The sequence below is a fragment of the Nicotiana tabacum genome, chromosome 12 (assembly GCF_000715075.1).
Source record: "Nicotiana tabacum cultivar K326 chromosome 12, ASM71507v2, whole genome shotgun sequence".
Lineage (NCBI taxonomy): Eukaryota > Viridiplantae > Streptophyta > Magnoliopsida > Solanales > Solanaceae > Nicotiana > Nicotiana tabacum.
In genome coordinates, this window is record NC_134091.1 from 19,932,524 (window position 1) to 19,954,797 (window position 22,274).

The 22,274-nt window shown below is 36.5% G+C and overlaps 1 protein-coding gene and 1 pseudogene across 1 annotated transcript; both read right to left on the bottom strand.

Annotated features, from left to right (window-relative positions):
* Positions 1–11,628: 11,628 nt before the first annotated feature.
* LOC107807544 (putative acetyltransferase At3g50280) lies at positions 11,629–13,273 on the bottom strand. Its single transcript, XM_016631957.2, has one exon. It carries the CDS (start codon positions 13,234–13,236, stop codon positions 11,878–11,880), a length of 1,359 nt encoding a protein of 452 aa, XP_016487443.1. The 5' UTR covers positions 13,237–13,273; the 3' UTR covers positions 11,629–11,877.
* Positions 13,274–14,759: 1,486 nt separating this feature from the next.
* On the bottom strand, positions 14,760–19,517 carry LOC107807539 (polyadenylate-binding protein 2-like; annotated as a pseudogene).
* Between the last annotated feature and the right edge of the window lie 2,757 nt (positions 19,518–22,274).

Here is a 22,274-nt window from a genome sequence, read left to right on the forward strand (position 1 = left end):
CTTATCCCTTCGCCCTGGCAATATCAATAGCCACCCTTATCTCTTTTATAGCCACCCTTATCGCTCATATATCCGTCCTTATCGCTCGTATAGCCACCCTTATCACTCCACCCAGACAATATTCCAACACACATAACAACAGTAAAATGCCACTCTTATACCCACATAATATCAACAATGGAATGCCACCCTTATATCCTCAAAATAACAACTCACACAACACAATAATTTACACGGAAAATTATCATGGCAACATCACAAAAATCAATTCACATTACAGTTTTCCCAATGGCCATAACAACTTCCAAGGATATAATACAATCAATTAATTTCACAACAAATAGCCCAAGGCTCCACACAATGTATATAAAACCTCAAAAACAATCAACATAGGGCACACCTTCCTTAATCCAAATTTAAATAATTATATTAACACCTCTTCTTAAGCTCATTTAATTAATTATTTGCAAAGAAAAAAATTCATAATGAAATTAGATCCCACAAATATGTTACACCCTATGCTTCCCAAGATGACGTAATAAATATGAGACTTGTTAATCATTATTTAAATGATTTTAAAGTCATAATATGGCTATATATGATGTTTGGATAGAAAATATGAAGTTTCGGAAAAATCGGATTAAAGTTGCGGAAACACCGACTATCATCTCGGACATGAAATCAAAAAGCGATAACATTAAAATGATCCCTACGACCTAAGTATCGCTATATCGCTTCTCTTTTTCTTTGTAGTTTGAGTTTTGGAATGTATTTAATAGTTAATAAAAATTCCTAATTTCTCTATTTAAGCTTTAAAATATCAAGAAAAGTTCATAAATTCATTTTATAATAGTTAGAACTCACGGGACGGTGATCGGAAGCCGTGAGTTCGAGTTATTTGATTTATAGTGGACTATTTTGTGAGTTGTTTCGTGTTGCCTTTGGGCTATATATTTTTCTACTGTTTAATAGAGTTTTGGAGGACAAATGGTGTGAAGAAACATCACATAATAATGGAATGGTGGGCTAGTCATTCGTCGTTACATTGTTTAAGTTGTTTGACACTACTTTAGTTGTCGTTTTATGTATGAAGTGATTAGGGTGTGTGGGATGTTTTGTGGTATATTGTGATGGAGATAAGGTTGAAAAATGGTGCTTACATGTTGTTATAGTTGTGTTCTTGTTGTTGTTGGTATATGGTATTGGAGGAGGGCCTAGTTACAGGGGAGATGCTGCCCAAATTTATGTAAATGAGCAACTAGTTTAAGCTGTGGACTTAGCCGTTACTCAACACTGATTTTGAATCTCCTTGTGATGTGGTAGATTGAATTGAGTTGTTTGAAGAATTTCTTGGAAGGTATTAAGGACTCAACAGAGTTAAGGTATGTTAAGGCTATCCCTTCTTTCTTTTTAGCATGATCCAAATAATACAAACGAAACGAGCAAAATACGCAACTTTCATAAATGACTCTATTCATAGAAATACTAGGGGTGTCTATATTCTTGATTCCCCATGTGAATTATTATTATATCCTCTATTCATGGGTCTCAGAAAAATACGTATTTTATAAAGTTTGTCCGAAAGGCATATTGATTTTATGATATTCGAGAAATCTTATTAACGTATTTCTTATGCATTTCATGCATTTATACATGTACATTGACCCATGGCCAGAAGGTGTTATATACGCGTATATTGTATGTATATGGGATATGGGAAAAGGTTACAACATTATATACGCACCACTACCTGATCAGCTGGTATACGTTGATGATTTTACCCATAGTGGCTGAGATGATATGATGGGATGCCCTCAGAGGCTTGATGATGTTATGTACACATATACCTATGCATGATATGGCATTTATACGCACATGCATGACATTATAAATTTTCATGATTCATAGAGCTATTCAGAATTTCAGGTTGAGTTCTTTACTCCATGTTTCTTTCATATTTTTTATATACTACTGTAATACCTTACATACTCGGTACTTTATTTGTACTGACGTCCCTTTTGCCTGGGGACGTTGCGTTTCATCCCCGCAGGTCCCGATAGACAGGTTGAGAGTTCTCCTAATAGGCTATCAGCTCAGCAGAAGGTATTTGTGCACTCCACTTGCTCCGGAGTTGCCTATTTGGTCAGTATGATTTGAATATGTATTGTTTGGTATGGCGGGGCTTTGTCCCGACCTTTATGGTATTTATGTACTCTTAGAGGCTTGTAGACAGATGTCATGTATACGGATACTGGTATGGCCTTATAGGCCAGTACGTCATATGTATAAGTCGGTATATCAAGTTGGGTCACCCTATAATGAGTATTTCCTAATGTTTTATTCTACTTATTTTACGATAGCCTCTCTGGCTCAATTACCTATGATAGTATGATACGAAAAATACGTTACGTTGGTACTCGGTTGAGTAAGGTACCGGGTGCCCGTCACGGCCCATCGTGTTTGGTCGTGACTGAAGTGGTATTAGAGCAGTTCTGTCTTAGGGAGTCTACAAGCCGTGTCTAGTAGAGTCTTGTTTATGGGTGTGTTGTGCACCACGCTTATAAGCAGGAGGCTACAAGGCATTTAGGACTGTCATTCTTTCGTCTTACTCTAGATCATGTGGTAGAGCTCAGTTGTGAGAAATTCAAACTCCTAAGTTCTAATTTATTCGTTATACAATGATATCTACATCCAGAAAGACAGTTGGTAAGAGATTGAATGTGGCTGTGGAAGAGTTGAGTCAGAGGAACTCGATTTTGCGTCATGCTTATGATGAGTAAATGTAAAGCCTTCAGTAGATTATGTGTGTAATACGACGCGTGAGCTTCTTGATAAGGAGCCCTAAGGTATGAATATCTATCTACCCCTATCGTAAAAAGCAACGAGAGAATCATAAGTTAGATACAAGTTTCAACAAGTAAAAGAAGCTAGGTGAAGAAGGATACGAGGTACCGAGTTAGTGAAGATTATCTGTATTTTCAATTCAGGTAGAGAAATATAAGCATTCTGAGTTACTTTCAACAATAACAAAGATATATTCACTTGACAACACCCATTTCAGTTATGCCCTGTGGGAGCTAACATATATAATTTAAGAGAAGTATGGGATATCATCATCCAGCTGGGGTTAAAGTAACCCAAAATTATGGATGGATTGTTATCATTAGCTCACATTTTCGAAGGATATTGCAAACGTGGTAATGGTTCTCCTTGTGAGGCACCCATATGGTGCACTCCAGAATAGTACAATCAGATATGAATACTAGAATGTTGACAAATTTCAGAAGATTGGCATTGGAATCCTAGAAGAGATAAATATTTACCTTTGTATGGCTCTCGTCCCTAGCAAAAAGTCATGTCCCCATTTCGAGAAATGAGTTGGTGACTCACACATGATTACCAGAAGGAAAAGTTAGACCCCGGAGTAATAGAAATTAGTATGGGCTAGTGAATACGATGAACTGAACATGAATTCGGGACCTAAGAATTTGATAATAGTTGACATCGCGAGAATTTCAGAGGTCGCATTCCGACGATAATTGAATGGACAACAGAAAAATAACCTTTAAAGGTCATTCAGGAAGATGCTTCCCTAAAACAAGCGCTGTGAGCAGAGTTAAGCTTAGGGGATTAAGTGTGACAGTTACACTAGGTGTCACCTTTGTGTGTAAGAAATTAAATTATCCCTGGTACAGAAGGGTTACCACAAGGCAAGTAAGAGTCCGTGAAGATGTGAAAAGATGCCAAATATGAAGAGGTAAAACATTTATAGGTAAATCTTCATAGCAATAAATGTTAGTACCCCCCTAAAGGGGGGAAGATGGTGTGATATGGCATTAAGTCGGAGTTATGTGGTTAAGGTAACTATGGAATAGTAAAGAAAGAATGTGGTAGAAAGGCAAAAGGAATGAGATTGCATTTATTCAGATCTTACGGATATGATACAACTCCAGAATATTATGTAAGCATGACAACGGGGAGAGGCAGTAAGGGCTCCATCACTAGATGTTATTGATAAATAAGTGCAAATGAACACAGGATACGTAAGGAGCCAGTGTGCGGGGTAAGTTAAGACAAATGATATAACCTAAGAGAGATTACGCAGAATATAGATATGAGAATGGACTAACGTGTAGTTAGTAGTTGATTCAGGAAGAGTCTAGCCATGGCTAAACAAGAGGGTACCGACAAATCAGCAGGTTGTGCAAGATACACATAGCGAAACCCAGCATAGGGAATTTAGTCTCGTAAATATGATGACATCGTAATCCTTGATAAATATTCAGATAGGAGTTGGGGTTGTTAAAGGTACCACATAAATGTTACGGAAAAAAAAATGGTGCCACTGAGAAGACAATCAAAATATTTTAGTTCAGAATCAACCTTACGAGCACAAGGGCACGAAGGTAAGTAATTAAGGATAACTATAGGTGAGTAAGAACATCAAAAATTTCTTTCGGGTATACGATGTAATAAGCTCGCAGCTTTACAGGAGTCAAAGAGTCTCTCTTAAGTACTACAAAAAAAGACTAGCTGAGGGAATAAGGAATAAGGCTTCAACTTAAGCATAGTGACATAAGAAAGAAATGGTCTTGTAACAACAGTCTTACAACAACATTGTATGCACTCCATAAGAAAGTGACACTTATCGTGGCTAATGAACGGGAAGGACAAAAAAAATTAAAAGATGATATTTGAGATCATATGAGTTACAGAAAATTTCAGTATTTGTGGGCAGTGAGATAAGGCATGTATTCATGCAACAAGTGGAAGAACGACCATAAAAAGTAATCGCATATGTTTAAATACAACTAAGAAAGCAAAAGAAGAATTATCTGACCCACAACTTAGAGTTAGCCGCGGTGATTCATGCACTAAAGATGTGGAGGCACAATTTGTATGACATTTATGTTGATGTCTATACGAATCATAAGAGCCTTCAGTATATATTCAAGCAAAAGGAATTGAATTTACGTTAGAGGCGATAGTTGGAGCTTCTAAAAGACTATGATGTTGATATTTTATACCATCCGGGGAAGGCGAATGTAGCAGTTGATTCCCTCAGCCGTAGATCTATGGGTAGCCTGTCATATTTATAGCCAGAGAAGTGTGGGATAGCCTATGAGATTCATCAGCTAGCTAGTCTTGGAGTTCGATTACTGGACTCAGGTGATACCGGAGTTACTATTCAGGACACGGCAACATCTCCTTTAGTAACTGAAGTGAAGGAACGCCAGTATAAGGATCCTGTGCTAGCTTATTACATAGATACATCTCCTCAAAAGGAGAATACACCATTTGAGATTATAGGAGATGGAGTCCTCAAATATTGAGGTCGATTATGTGTTCCTAATGTAGCAGGGTTGCGCCAACAGGTTATGGGAGAAGCTCACTATTCTCGTTATTCCATTCATCCAGGAGCGACGAAGATGTATCATGATATCAGGGGAATATACTGGTGGGACGGAATGAAGAAGGATATAGCAGAGTTTGTTGCTCAGTGCCCTAATTGTCAGCAGGTTAAGATTGAGCATCAGAAACCCGATGGATTATTACAGGCTATAGAGATTCCGACTTAGAAATGGGAAGTGATTAACATGGATTTCATCATAGGCTTACCTCATACCTAGCGTAAGTTCGATTCTATATGGGTTATTATTGATAGACTTACAAAATCATCCCATTTTTTGCCTGTCAGGACTACGTATTCAGCAGAGGATTATGCAAGGATTTACATTAAGGAGATAGTACGACTTCATGGTGTCCCTATATCTATTATCTCAGATAGAGGTGCTCAGTTTACAGCTAATCTCTGGAGGTCCTTCCAAAAAGGATTGGGGACTCAGGTAAGTCTTAGTACAACATTTCATCCCCAGACAGACGGTCAGGTTGAACGTACTATTCAGACATTGGATGATATGCTATGGGCTTGTGTGATGGACTTCACGGGTATCTGGGATGATCATCTTCCATTTATTGAGTTTGCATATAATAATAGTTATCATTCCAGCATTCAGATGGCTTCATATGAAGCTCTTTACAGATAGAAGTGTAGGTCACCTATCGTATGGTTTGAGGTTGGGGAAAACCAAGTTAGTATGACCAGAGTTGGTACAACAGGCAGTTGAGAAGATTAAGCTTATACGGGAAAGGCTATTAGCAGCTCAGAGTCATCAGAAGTCCTATGCATATAATCGACGACGAGACTTGGAGTTTCAGGTAGATGACTGGGTATTCCTAAATGTATCACTGATGAAAGGCGTTAAGATATTCAGTAATAAAGAAAAGCTTAGCCCTCGGTACATTAGACCTTATAAGATTATACGCAAAGTAGGCCAAGTAGCATATGAGTTAGACTTGCCTTCCAAATTGGAGTCTGTACATCCAGTATTTCATGTGTCTATGATCCGTAGATGTATTGGAGATCCCTCTAAATTCAATCCAGTTGACGATGTTCAGGTTACAGAACAACTATCATATGATGAAGCTCTCATTGCTATACTAGATAGATAAGTTCGGAGATTAAGAACTAAGGATGTAGCTTCGGTTAAAGTACTTTAGATTAACAATAATGTGGAGGAGATGACTTGGGAAGCTGAATAAGAAATGAAGACTAGGTATCCTTACTTGTTTCCACTTCCGGAGGAGGATCAGACTGAGACATCATAACCTTTAGGTACGTATATGGTACTTGATTCTTATGTTAGTTATTGTTATTGGTCGTGTGAGGCCATTGGTGTTATTGATGATTGTGGCCCTGTGTGGCTTTGTATTGTTAGGTTTGATGTGTGACAGGTTGGTAGTAGTACCGTTACAGAGGAGACTGCCAAAATTTCTATAGATTTCTGGGAGTTTAACATTCGAGGACGAGTGTTTCTAAGGGGGGAAGATTGTTACACCATGTGCGTCCCAAGGTGACGTAATAAATATGAAACTTGTTAATCATTATTTAAATAATTTTAAAGTCATAATATGTCTATATATGATGTTTGGATAGAAAATATGAAGTTTTAGAAAAATCGGATTAAAGTTGCGGAAACACCGACGAAGGATTTGCCATGTAACAGAGCTTTTTGAGAAATATATTTCGGATGCTATATGAGGTCTTTTGGTATATATTATATACCAAATTGAAGGTCTTGTAATGTGGTTTCCAACACACTTAATCATTCATTCATACGACATCCGGATAAAAAGATATAAGCGTTGGAAGATGGACGAATGAGAGGGTGCCAAGCTAGCACCTTTTGACTTTTCAAAAGTTGATATATATTTTGTTAACTCGTCTCTTTCTCTTTATTTTTACATAGCATCTGACCAGAGAACTCCATAAAAACGGTGCTTGAGCTCTCTAATAGTGCTTCAAACAATACTATCATCTCGGACACGAAATAAAGAAGCGATAACATTAAAACGATCCCTATGACGTAAGTATCGCTATATCGCCTCTCTTTTTCTTTGTAGTTTGAGTTTTGGAATGTATTTAATAGTTAATAAAAATTCCTAATTTCTCTATTTAAGCTTTAAAATATCAAGAAAAGTTCATAAATTCGTTTCCTAATAGTTAGAACTCACGGGATGATGATCGGAAGTCGTGAGTTCGAGTTATTTGACTTGTAATGGACTGTTTTGTGGGCTATTTCGTGTTGCCTTTGGGCTGTATATTTTTTTTACTGTTTAATGGAGTTTTGAAGGATAAATGGTGTGAAGAAACACCACATAATGATGAAATGGTGGGCTGGTCGTTCGTCGTTACATTGTTTAAGTTGTTTGACACTACTTTGGTTGTCGTTCTATGTATGAACTGATTAGGGTGTGTGGGCTGTTTTGTGGTATATTGTGATGGAGATAAGGTTGGAAAATGGTGCTTACATGTTGTTATTGTTGTGTTCTTGTTGTTGTTGGTTTATGGTATTGGAGGAGGGCCTAGTTACAGGGGAGATGCTGCCCAAATTTACGTAAATGAGCAACTAGTTTAAGTTGTGGACTTAGCCATTACTCAACACTGATTTTGAATCTCCTTGTGATGTGGTAGATTGAATTGAGTTATTTGAAGAATTTCTTAGAAGGTATTAAAGCATTGACGACTTGAGGTATGTTAAGGCTATCCCTTCTTTCTTTTTGGCATGATCCAAATGATACAAACGAAACGAGCAAAATACGCAACTTTCATAAATGACTCTATTCATAGAAATACTAGGGGTGTCTATATTCTTGATTCCCTATGTGAATTATTATTATATCCTCTATTCATGGGTCTCAGAAAAATACGTATTTGATAAAGTTTGTCTGAAAGGCATATTGATTTTATGATATTCGAGAAATCTTATTAACGTATTTCTTATGCATTTCATGCATTTATACATGTACATTGACCCATGACCAGAAGGCGTTATATACGCGTATATTATATGTATATGGGATATGGAAAAAGGTTACGGCGTTATATACGCACCACCACCTGATCAGCTGGTATACGTTGATGATTTTGCCCACAGTGGCTGAGATGATATGATGGGATGCCCTCAGAGGCTTGATGATGTTATGTATACATATACCTATGCGTGGTATGACATTTATACGCATATGCATGACATTATAAATTTTCATGATTCACAGAGCTATTCAGAATTTCAGGTTGAGTTCTTTACTCCATGTTTCTTTCATGTCTTTTATATACTACTGTAATGCCTTACATACTCGGTACTTTATTTGTACTGACGTCCTTTTTGCCTGGGGACGCTGCGTTTCATGCCCGCAGGTCCCAATAGACAGGTTGAGAGTTCTCCTAGTAGGCTATCAGCTCAGCAAAAGGTGTTTGTGCACTCCACTTGCTCCGGAGTTGCCTATTTGGTCAGTATGATTTGAATATGTATTGTTTGGTATGGCGGGGCTCTGTCCCGACCTTTATAATATTTATGTACTCTTAGAGGCTTGTAGACAGATGTCATGTATACGGATACTAGTATGGCCTTATAGGCCAGTACGTCATATGTATAAGTCGGTATATCAAGTTGGGTCACCCTATATTGAGTATTTTCTAATGTTTTATTCTACTTATTTCACGACAGCCTCTCCGGCTCAATTACCTATGATAGTATGATACGAAAAATACGTTACGTTGGTACTCGGTTGAGTAAGGTACCGGGTGCCCGTCTCGGCCCATCGGTTTGGGTCGTGACAGAATATCAAACCATCAAACTCACGGAATTCTCAAAAATATACGGGTAACATGCACATCAAATCGTCATATAAAAACAAATTCAATAAATGCGAATTGAAGCATGGCAAATAGATGACTAAATAAATGCCAACAATTATTCAATTTACTACACAATATGCTCGAGACTTTAACTCAATAAAATTTGCACATATAAGCCGAGTACGTATTCGTCACCTCACGTACACGGCTTTTCACATTTAACAAATGACACATAAGATTCGATGCCTAAGGGGTAATTCCCCCGCTCGAAATTAAGCAAGACACTTACCTTTTTTTAAGTTATACTGATATTCCAAAATAGTCGTCTTGCTTGAATAAATCCCCTGGACAGCTCAAATCTATTCAAATTAAATTCAATTCAGTAAAATACTAATTATAGGAATAAATTCCATATGAAAATACTAATTTTCCAACAAAATCCGAAATTTAACTCAAAAATTATCCGTGGGGCCCACGTCTCGGAACCCAAAAAACATTATAAAATACCAAAGCCCATTCAACCACGAGTCTAACCATACCAATTTTACCAAAATCCGACCTCAACTCGACCTCCAAATCTTCAAATCTTATTTTCAAATCCCTAAGTTCAAACCCTCGATTTACACCTCAAAGCACATATAATCTAGTCGGATTATTCGATGATAATTCAATATTATGGAGTAGAAATGATCACAAGGGACTTACCTCAAGTTTTCCCGTGAAAACTTTGCTAAAAAATTGCCCAACCCGAGCTTGAAATGCCCAAAAATGGCAAAAGCTCGGAACTCCTCTGTTTTTGTATTGCCCAAGGGTTTTCGCACTCGCAGTGATTTCTTCGCACCTGCGGCAAACCTCTCGCGCCTGCGATGTCCGCACCCGCGGTGATTTCTTCGCGCCTGCGGTCTTCGCACCCGCGGCAAAACTCTCGCGCCTGCGATGTCCGCACCCGCAGTGATTTCTTCGCGCCTGCGGTCTTCTCACCCGCGGCAAAAGTTTTCGCACCAGCGGTGCCTGGCTAGCCCATGCATTTCCACTTCTGCGACTAATGCCTCGCATCCGCAAGCTCGCACTTGTGGCCCTTTTTCGCGCAGGTGCGATCATACTAGATGCCGAGCTGCTTCAGCTCCTCCTCCAAATCCAAATTCGATCCGTTAAGCATCCGAACTCACCCGAGGCCCCCCGGGACCCCAACCAAATACACCAACAAGTCCTTAAATATCATACGAACTTAGTCGAGCCTTCAAATTACATCAAACAATGCTAAAAATACGAATCATACCCTAATTCAAGCCTAATGAACTTTGAAACTTTCAATTTCTACGAACGACGCCAGAACCTATAAAATCAAGTCCGATTGACCTCAAACTTTGCACACAAGTCATAAATGACATAACAAAGGTAATAAAATTTTCAGAGTCGAATTTCGACCCCAATATCAAAAAGTCAACCCCCGGTCGAACTTTTCGAAAATTCGACTTTCGCCATTTCAAACTTAATTCCACTACGGATCTCCAAATAATTTTTCGGACACGCTCCTAAGTCCAAAATCACCATACGGAGCTATTGACATCATCAAAATTTTATTCCGGAGTCGTTTACTCAAAAGTTAATTCTCCGGTCAACTCTTTCCATTTAAGCTTCTAAATAAGGATTGTTCTTTTAATTTAATTTCGAATCTTCAGTAAATCAAATTCGATCACACCCGTGGGTCATAATACATATTGCGAAGCTGCTCGAGACTTTAAGTCACTGAACGGGGCGTAAATTTTTAAAACGACAAATCGGGTCGTTACATTGATAAGATATGATTTTTAGAGTTTTAAATGTTAGGTCAAACCTTGTATAATGTTGTTTATATATGAGAGAGTATGTGTGAAGAGATAGATACATTTCATTTTAACAAAAAAAAAAATTCTTTTCATGTAGAAATATGAAGTGCTAGGAAGTTTCGATTGGTCAAACAGAGAAAGAATCAAAGAAGAGAGCAATTATTTATACACCAACTCTGATTCACCATTTTTGGTGAGTGAGGAAACAAAGAGCAATTTTCTTCTTTCTTTTGTTAGTAATATTTGTACAGGAAAATAATTCACATAAATCTAGCGTTTACAATAGGTCAATTAATAACTAACATATGCTTTGACATGCACTTTTATTACTAAAATATAAGTAATTAATACACATTCATAGCTCAGTTTATTTCTTAACCATGAAAAAAAAAATATATATGTTTGATGTAAATATTGATGCAGGTAAATTTTTACCCGCTATCGTCCAATAAAATCTATGAGTGCAATTTAATATGCTGTGCAATGTTACTTGAGTCATTTTCCGGATTACTAACTTTATTTATTATACCTGTAAATATATTTTAAATGATCCAACATTATAAAAATACTTTTACATTTGGTGTATAAACATTAAACTAACGGAGGAAAGCAAATTTTGTTTAATCCCCAAAAGTCAAACTGATCAATATTGATCATACACCATTCTTGAAAAGCAAAAATTCTACAATATCAAACACAGACAACATACTTGGTGTATTCCCACCCACAAATAGGATTTGGGGAAGTTAACAGTATGCAACCTTATTAAGGTAGAGAAACTATTCGGATAGACACTCGATTCAAAGCAAGCTTGTATAAAAGATTCTACAATATCACAGCACCTAGTTAACTTGACAAACTGTCTATGAACTCCTCATCAGATTCAAGAGAAGCCATAAACTCAGGTAAAAGGCAAACTTCCAAATCCATACTACCATCACCTTCAATTCCTTGATACAAAGACACTTTCCCATCAAATTTATTTGCATATCCACTTCTCAATGCCACACCTTTTCCTAATCCAAATTCATTTCCATACATATCAAATCTTGGTGAACTCCCCATCATAATACTACAAGGATCAAAAAATCCCATCTGATAAACCATACCAGATTCCAATTTCTCAACCCATTCACGAATTTCCTTATTGTTATGATTAATCACAGATTTATGCAATTTCATAGCTGCCCAGCCAAGATTCTGATCAAGAAGTTCACTAGCTGTGGCATTTCCTCGAACAGTTTGAATACAATTACCAAAATATTCTTGTGGCAATGGAGGGTCTAATCTTGCTCTGTTATTTATAGCCATTCTACAACTTGTCATTTGATCAGATGGAAAATTTCTAACTTTAGTTATGCACCTCCACATATGAGCTGACAAAGCTTGTAAAGTTGAAATCTTGGTTGTATTACACTCTATATTTGCTTTTGCTTTGAGTTTTTTCAAAGACACTGCTGAAAAATGGAAAAATCTTTCCCTCATATTTGGAGCTTCATGTCTACTAGTGAATTGATTATGGTGAGTATAAGGAAGATTAATAATTGGACCATGTCCTTTTGGAAACCAATGGTTATGAATAGGTGGTGATTTAGAAATGGAAATTGGAATGTTCTGTTTTTTCTGTCCATTATTGGCTTTGAAAATTTCAGAAAAAGTATTAAAGAAAAGCCAAAAAGAAGAACCATCAGCTAATACATGGTTAATTGAACAACCAATAAAAACCCCATCAATTAATTCTGTAACTTGAATAGTTAACAAAGATAATTCATGTCCATCGTGATTAATTGCTTTATCATGATCAAAAAATGATTGAACTACTAAAGGAACATCTTTTGGTGAAAGAATATCAGAAATAGTTAAATCAAGATTAGCATGAATAAACCTTGCACCTGGGGTGTTAACACAGTCAATAAAGACAGTGTAAAGAGGAGGATTTTCTTGTTTAAGTGTAGAAAGTCGACCAGCTAAGGGATAAAATTGGACAAGGGTAAGTGAGAGGGATTCTTTAAGTTTTTGCAAAAAAATATCAAGTTTAAAAGATGAAGGTTTAGTGAAAAGCAGACCTTTTTGGATGTAATGAACTGAGAGCATTGCTAAATCCCATGATGATAAATAAACAGGTTTTTTAGATTCCTCGGATTCGTAAAGTGGTTTAATGAAACATTCTGAGAAGTGCTGAACAGTAGGTGAAGAAGAAGACATTTTTCTGCGTGTTCTTCTTATTTTTTCTGTATGAAGATTGGGGTTTTTATAGAGAATTTGATGTTGTCTTACCTACACCCTTACCAACCTGTTGAGGGGTTTCTAGGAAAGTTTGTAATTTTCTTTAGGTAAAAATAGTAGTTTTAAATAAGTAGATAATGGTTGGTGACATCTAATATTTGCATAGATTATCTTGACGAATCGCTCGATTGTCAAAGCCAAGATATGGTCAAAAGCCAATTACAATAGTCAATAAATAAATAAATGAGTTTGAATACTAAGAATCTCTTATAAGTATACATTAGCAGTGTAAAAGAAGTTTTACGCTATAAATATATTTTAACCTATTATCGTATGAACTTGCCTTATTTTTTAGGTTACTATGCCCATTCTTTTAATAAATTAGCTGTTATTTTCACATAGGCGACTTAATAATGTAAAAGTTATTTTGCATTGATAAATTCATTGACAGTCACAAACAGCTGAAAAAAGGTGCACATAAAATACTGGGAAGTTGCGAAAGTATTTTATATTACTGTCGTTTACTTCATCATCTTGGCTGTTTTAGTCGGAAAAATGTACTTATAATAGTAGGTAGCTGACACCACAGTAATGAATAGTACTGCTTGCTGAGCAAGTATTTCTTACCAATTTATTCATATGATTTTTGAAGACTCAACTAGCTATTTCGAGTCAAAGTCGGTAACAGGAGTTGGAGTTGCTGTAATGAACCATTCACTTGTGTGGTTGTAGACTAGTCTAAAACTAAATCTTGTTTTTGGAAAGTTGACTTGGGGAGGCAGATCCTATTCTTGTTCTTCATTTTTAAGTCTCATAGTCAAACTAATCAATGTTTCATCGAGTTAAAGTTTAAAGTTCAATTGTGATTCTCTCTTAAAATAAATTAATGTCAGTTATTTTATAATTCACACAAGATCACATGGATGTTTAGTTCTAAAAATTGATAAATTGTGTATATCAAACTTAAATAGAGGTTCTAAGTTCTAATAAATAAATTAATGTCAGTTATTTTATAATTCACACAAGATCACATGGATGTTTAGTTCTAAAAAATGATAAATTGTGTATATCAAACTTAAATAGAGGTTCTAAGTTCTAATAAATAATTTGAGCAAGAGGAGATTAACTTTAACACATACACATAACGTAATTATGAAGCCGACACTTAAGACTAACATTTGGCAATTATCAAGTTCTTCATCGAACCAAACAATTCTAAGGTAACCTAGAATTAATAATTAAAAAATTTGCAGAGCCAAACACTAGGATATAATTCAAATTTCCCATTTTCTTAAATACTTATCTCAAAATGAGTTATAACCCATACCACCGGTCCCACAAATCTTTTGTATCCACAAATGTAGTTAAAAACTAACCATTATTCCGCCAAAGATCAAATTTCATAGTGCCGATGCCCGGGATCAAACCTGTGTTGCCGGGACTTGCCATTGTAATACAATATTAAAACCCAAAAAGACTGAAAAGATGGCCGGCCCGGATAGTGAAATTCAGAACACGAAAGCATAATAGATTCAAGACTGGATAACATAACATAAAAGGAAGATAACTTCCACAATGTATAAAGCTAACCGGAATCCAAAATAAAACATCCTATAACGAAAACCTAAAAAGTTATCTCGAAAAGGTCATCCTAGCAAAATCTATTTCACTACTAAGGAAATTATCTAATCAAAAAGGAGACTTCCGCATTACTTGGACAGCGCATAATCACTCAAGACACAAGGTTGTCATTGAGGGAAAGCGAGGCTAGTTGGTCAGCAGGGCTATTAGCCTGCTGAACATTCTTCAAAACTTCCATAGCCTCATTAACTTTGGCCTTCAACGCCTCTGGTGATTCAAGCAGATGCAAGACCTCAGTTTGATCCATCTCAAGAAGCATGCCCGTCACCTTTGCTGCATGCTCGTGCTCCAGCTGATCAACAAGTGGATACAGACTTTCACCCAACATCTGCAACATAATGCACAATGTTAAAAGAAATCAAACTAAAGTGGGCAACAAAATAACAATGCAACTAAATGAACTTTACCGTCCTCTGCTGTTCAGGTGGTGCATTTGCGAGGGCAGAAGCCAATGCTGAAATTGGCATAGGCTGTCCCATAGCAGCTTCTCGAGGCAGCATGCCACCCATGTCATATGGAACAGAAAGCATACCCCCTGCCAGGCCTGGTATTGGCGCCTCCTGCCCATTACGACCAGGTGGATACCGATACATTCTTCCCCTTGGGAGTATCTGAAAAGATGATTTCAGAATGACTTTTCTTTCATAAAGATAAACTCTACAACAGAGATAAGAGACTAACCTGCTGCTGCATCATGGGCATGGGCTGCTGAGTTTGTTGCACAGGCCCTGCACCACGTCGACCACCCGGTCGCTGGCCTTGCTGACCCTGCTGGACTAATGGCATAAAGAAGTTGGGCAAAGGAGCTCCTCCAGGCCGCATTCCAGGAACAAGCTGCTGTTGATAGCCAAAACCAGCCTGAAACAACACTCTTTTTACTATACAGAACACAATTCTCATAGAATCCTAATTTTTCTCCCAAAAGAAAGAGTGACTTTTATTACTTTTTATTGACTCAACCACATGAAGTTAGGCAATCCTGAACCTGTCTTCTTCTATAATCACAAACCAACCATCCAACCAAGAACATAAAAAACTGTGCAAATGACATCCAGAAGTAACCAAAGAACCTGATGTCAAGAAGAGTTTATAGTATTGTTACTCAAACTTAGGCAATCCTGAACCTTAGTCTTGTCCTCTAATCAGAAACCACTATTCCAACCAATTACATTAAACTATGAAACGGATGTGCAGAAATAACCCAAGAGACTGAGATCCACAAGCATTGCTAGTATTGATACTCCAACCAAAGGGAAGATGGTTACCTGGGGTGGTATCATACCAGGAGGAGCCTGCCCATAAAATAGTTGCTGTCCAATACCAGGAGCACCAGGAGGATACATTGGCATACGAGGAGCCATAGATGCAGCCATTGCAACTGGCCGCAGTTGTGAAAATTGTGCCTGTGTATACAAGAGCAGTGCGGCATGCCATACATTACACAATTTTTTTATTTGAAGTCCCACAAGGGACAATATAGTGCAGATTGAAGTGATCAGCAAAGAGGACATATCAGCTATTGAGCCACAGTTCAAAAATACCTCTTTTAGATGCCTCACCAGAAATCAGCCAAGAAGATAAAGTTTGAAAAGATACATTATTATCTGCTAGAAACTATGAGCAATCTATAGAGCAGTATTCGAAAATATAATCTATATGTCAAAAGAATGGGACCGCTTGGATTCTTACCTGCAACCTAGCTCTTCTCTCCTCTTTGCGCTGAGCAAGTGCAACATAGAGTGGCTTGCTAACTATCATTTTCCCGTTCATCTCAGAAAGCTTGAACCCCCAAAAATTTAAAATGAATGTGTCATCTTAACCAGCATTTCATCAACCCAAAAGAAAAACTCACACAAACAATAACTTACAGCTTTGGAAGCTTCTTCTGGAGTTGAGAAAGCAACAAATCCAGATCCCTTGCTGATTCCACTAGGATCTCGCATAACCTGCAGAATACAGTAACACAACAGGCCTAAGGCTTCAGCCAATGCCGAAAAGTGGTATGTCCAAGAGAATTAGATTCCTGGATATACGCAGTTTACCTTGCAAGAAGTAACTGTGCCAAACTCCGAAAAAAGTTCCTTGAGTTTATCATCGTCAATGGTATCATCCAAATTTTTAATGTACAAGTTAACTCCTTTGTATTATCTACTACCTCCTTGGCTGTCTGCTCAAACTTGCTTTTCAGTTCTTGTTCCCTTTCAGACTTCTTCTGAGCTTTCCCAACATACCACTCTTTATCATCAAATTTCTTCCCGTTCAAAGCTTCAACAGCCTTAGCAGCATCATCAGCATTTTCAAAATTGACAAACCCAAAGCACTTGGATTTTCCGTCGGCATCCCTCATCACTACTGCACTAGTAATATTACCAAACTCACCAAAAGTTTTTTTCAGTTCCTCATCTGTTGTGGACTCTGCCAAATTTTTCACATAGACGTTATTGAATTTAGTCTTGCTAATTGCAGAATCTCTTTCCTGTTTGCGAAGAAAATGCCCAACATACACCTGCTTATCATTCATAAGCATGCCATTCAACTTAGCTATTGCACTTGTAGCAGCCTCTTCACTGTCAAATTGTACAAAACCATAGCCCTTAGACTGACCATTAGAATCAGTAGCTATCTTGCAAGAAAGAATGTTCCCAAAGCTTGAAAAAGTGTCATGTAAAGCTTTGTTATCAATAGATTTGTCCAAATTCTGTACAAGAAAACCAAATGCCCACGTGTAAGAAAACAATAACAAATCAACATCAAGAACAGATGCAGGTAACACAGGGATTAAGATATTCAACGAGATTATAAAAAAGATTATTTTAATCAGCAATAAAAGAAGCATTGCAGATGTTTCTCTAATACATTAGCTTTACAAGGACAGAAACACATGAAAGAGACTATATGACGTTGAGTGAACGTTACAGTCAAAAGTATTTCACTTGGTCCATGAAAAAAATTGTACTATTCAGCTATATGTAAGCAACAAATACTGCAGCCCCGGATAGAAAATACATATAACCTATTTCATGCTATACTTAAATGTTCAAGCAAGCTCCAGCCATGCGGAGAAGGCATCAAATGATAAACCAAAATGTTCTTGAAAATTTCAGGTTCAGCTATAAATACCTTAATAAAAATATTAGCTGCTCCACTCTTACGGATACTGGGGTCTCTATGAGAATACATTATCCTAATGGACTTCCCATTAATAGGAGTGAAGTTCAACACCTCCATTGCCCTGGCGGCTGTGAATTAAAAAAAGGCAACAAATGTAAGACGTACATTATTGTTTGGAAACGAACAAATACATAAGCATTATATCTTCACCGGAATATTATTACCAGTGAATCTGTGTAATAACCAATTGAAACAACAAAGGGAGAACAGAAAAACAAAACCATATGAAACAACAGAAAAATGAAGAACCGAAAAGGACCATTCCCATTCAACCTAACTTGTAACCATTTGGCACATTCTATTCCACACAGCAGTGAGCAAGTCATATAGAACTAACAACATCACAACCTTAAATGATACATCTCACTCCAATTGAAATTATTACCAACAAATTTTCAAACAAAGCAAGGGAAATTCTGCTCTTTCAGGAAAAAAGACTCCCAAATGATCAATGACGCCCACATCTACGTGGAACATTTTGATAAGCACTTGTGCTGTGTAATATTCACAAGCCTAGTATATTAGTGAAACTAGGCAAAGGTGTTAGTCCATTATCTATCAAGTTTCGTACCGTGCTACACTGGAGCTCAGGGATTTCTCGATTATCAATAAAAGAAAAATAAAAAGATACTCAAGAAACACAAGCAAACTTCAACAACCACAGCGCGCAAGAAGCTGCTACCTAAGAGTCATTTCACCTTAAATGTAACCCCAAAAAATTTGAAAATTCCGGACAGATTATTTAGTAGTGAAATGATATGGTATAATGGTACAGAACTAATACAGGATCCATATAACCAACCTCAGCTAGTTAGCATTGCAGCTTAGTACTATCAATTGTTCTAGAACACATAATATCAACATTAAACTCAATAAGGATATGCTAAAACCAGTGAACATTAGACAGTTTCAAGAACAGTACTAACCATCTGTCGGGTTGCTGTAGTTCACGTAGCCATAACCAAGGGATCTCCTAGTACCCAAGTCCCTACAAACCCTAACTGATACTACCTGACCAACCTGGTTAAACAGATCATATAGCTGCGAATCATTCACGTTAAAGTCAAGGTCACCCACGTACAGTGACGTCGACACAACAACCTGGCTGTTTCCTACCACCGGCGGCGATGAACCGACGGCGCCGCCGCCGCCACCAGCCGTTGCCGCCACACCATTTTGACCCGCCACCGGAGTCTGTTGCTGCACTTGTAGCGCCATAATTCTCCAAATAAAGTCCTTTCTTCCTTTTATCAATATCCAAGAACAGTAAAATTGGATACAGAGTGAAATTCTAGAAGATTTTTTGGAAGGATAAAATGGGGATAAATTATCGTCGGAGAACCGAACGGTGCCGGCGGGAGGTGAGTAAACTGAGAGACAAAAATATATATGAAAGAAAAATTAGGATAATTTTTTGCTTTGGGGAGGGCAGAGAAAACTGCACCGCAAACCGGCAAAGAGGAAACTGTGAGGTTTTTATACTGCCGGAGACGAGAACCCTAATATGATGTGATTAACAAATCTGGACCGTCTGTTATATTTTTTGGATGATCGAAGCGTTTTGGCTATTTCAGCAAGTGACGAAAAGGACGTGATCCAGTATTTCGCATTTGTTGACTGTTTCGGTAGATCTTGCCACGTATGCTATGAGCACGAGTCTTTTGGGTACGTGGATTTCTGTTTATTTTCAGGTTTATCCGGGGATATATTACGGGGCAGCGAAATTTACCACGCCTTTTTAATTACCCTTAGATTAAAAAGGACTGAGTTTTACCGCTTTTACTGGAAAAGTTGTTGAATTAGTAAGGTGATTTGTCGAAAGTACATTTATTATTTTTGAGGTCAGGATCACGCGTTTCGGGAAAAAGGAGAAAAGGTTATTGTGCGTGTCATAAAATCTAATGCAAATAAATATTGGACTAATTCTAAAATTTTCATCTCGTATATCATAAAGTATTCTATTATTAAAATAATATTTGATTGTACCAAAACGGCGAGACAAATTCTAAAGCAAAGGGAACGATGGTAGTTCTCATTATTTTATCTACTTAGTAAGTTAGTTCCAGGAAATTTACACAGTATATATATATATATATATATATATATATATATATATATATATATATATATATATCTACTTAGGTTTTTTATACTTAATTAGTATATATATTTTTGTATATTTTACTAGTAACTGTAGTTACTTTTTTGATATAAATTACATCAAGTACCCCACTCTAAAGGGCTGCTATTTAATTTTAGTTTTTTATTTTAATTTTTCAAGACAAAAATATTTTGAATTGTCCTAAAATTGAGATTTTTAGTTTAAAAATTTAGGACGAAATAAATATTGGCTAATCTCTAAATAGCATCCCTAAAAATGACTATTTGTACACTTGCCTCTTATTTTTGTCGACGGTCCAAATGCATCAAAAGCCCAAAAAGTTTCTCGTAGGTGTACCGGAGGATTTGCAGTCGTACCTTATATTTGTGTCACCTTTTAACTTGTACCCTATTTTAAAAAATTATTAATTTGGTAGTCATTTGACAAAAAATCCTTAATAATATGACAATTACACCCCTGATAGTATTAGCATTAGCATGCTACTTTGGAGATGACCTCATTCGCATTAGCATACTGTAAAACAAGCCCTAATAAACGTAGCAGCATTCTAACGTTTGGAGATGACGTTGTTTTACAGTACTAGGGGGTTGTTCATTAGCATGCGAGATGGTGTAAAACTTCAGCCAATTATAGTAGCAGCTGAAGTTGTTTTACGTTGAAGCTAAAACTTCATGTTAATGTATGATGAAGTTATTTATCCTGCATTCAACAGTTTTGTCATGAGTTTTATCCAAAACTTCAGTCTAAATATGCTGAAGTTATTTAGTTCATTTGCTAAAATTTCAGTTTAAACATGTTGAAATTATTTAGTTCATTTGCTAAAACTTTAGTTTAAACATGTTGAAGTTATTTAGTTCATTTGCTGAAACTTTAGTTTAAACATGCTTAAGTTTTTGTCTTGCAATATGTAATTTTCTAATGAGTTTTTGTTAATGCATGCTGAAATTATTTAGTTCATTTGCTAAAATTTCATACAAAATATGCTTAAGTTATTTAGTTCATTTGCTAAAATTTCAGACTAAACATGCTTAAATTATTTAGTTCATTTGCTAAAATTTCAGACTAAATATGCTGAAGTTATTTAGTTCATTTGCGAAAACTTCAGACTAAACATGCTTAAGTTTTTTTCTTGTAATATGTAATTTTCGAATGAGTTTTTGCTAATGCATGCTGAAGTTATTTAGTTCATTTGATAAAATTTCAGACTAAACATGCTTAAGTTATTTAGTTCATTTGCTAAAATTTTAGACTTATTATGCTTAAGTTATTTAGTTCATTTACTAAAATTTCAGACTAAACATGCTTAAGGTTATTTAGTTCATTTGCTAAAACTTCATGCCAAAACATGCTGAAGTGTTGTCCTGCAGTCTACAGTTTTGTCAATAGTCCTGAAGGGCAAAATCATCTTTTTAAAATGCTTTTAACAAAAAAATGGGTACGGATACAAACGAAAAAACAAAACGGGTATAAGTTGAAAGGGGGCGACCAAATAGGGCGCCCCATGCAATTTTCACCAGGTGTACCGGACAATAGCCTTTGGGCCTTGACCCACAGGCCACGACATACGAGAATCAATTGTTTGCCCATGTTTTCCGCCTATGGAAATGTTCGCTACTGGGCCTAATTTGTCACTTAGTTTCGCGTGAGATCCAAATTCCATATTTTACCTGTGCTAGGCACGTTCCTATAAGAACATCTAAAAGGTAAATGTAAAATCATCGAAAATTTACATCTTTAAGTAAATAAAGAATACAGTAAACTTTATATTCTAAAAAATAAGAACAGTATGTTGGATAAAGATATTGTAGTTTTCCCTGAAAATAAAATTTGTAAAGAAAAAATGGAAGGATTTTAAGTTTAAATGTGGAATTGATCTTCTTACCCGATAGTTCCTTGTAATGATGCTTATTATAAGCTGCAACTTATGTAACTGTTTTTTTTTTAATGTTGGATTTAAGTTATAAACAGACATCGTAATAATTCTTTGTACGTCGTTAGTGTAGTTTAAGTATATGATTTATTATTAGTCTTCTTATTATGCTAGGAAGAACCTTAAATGTGTGAAATAATGTTGATATATGAA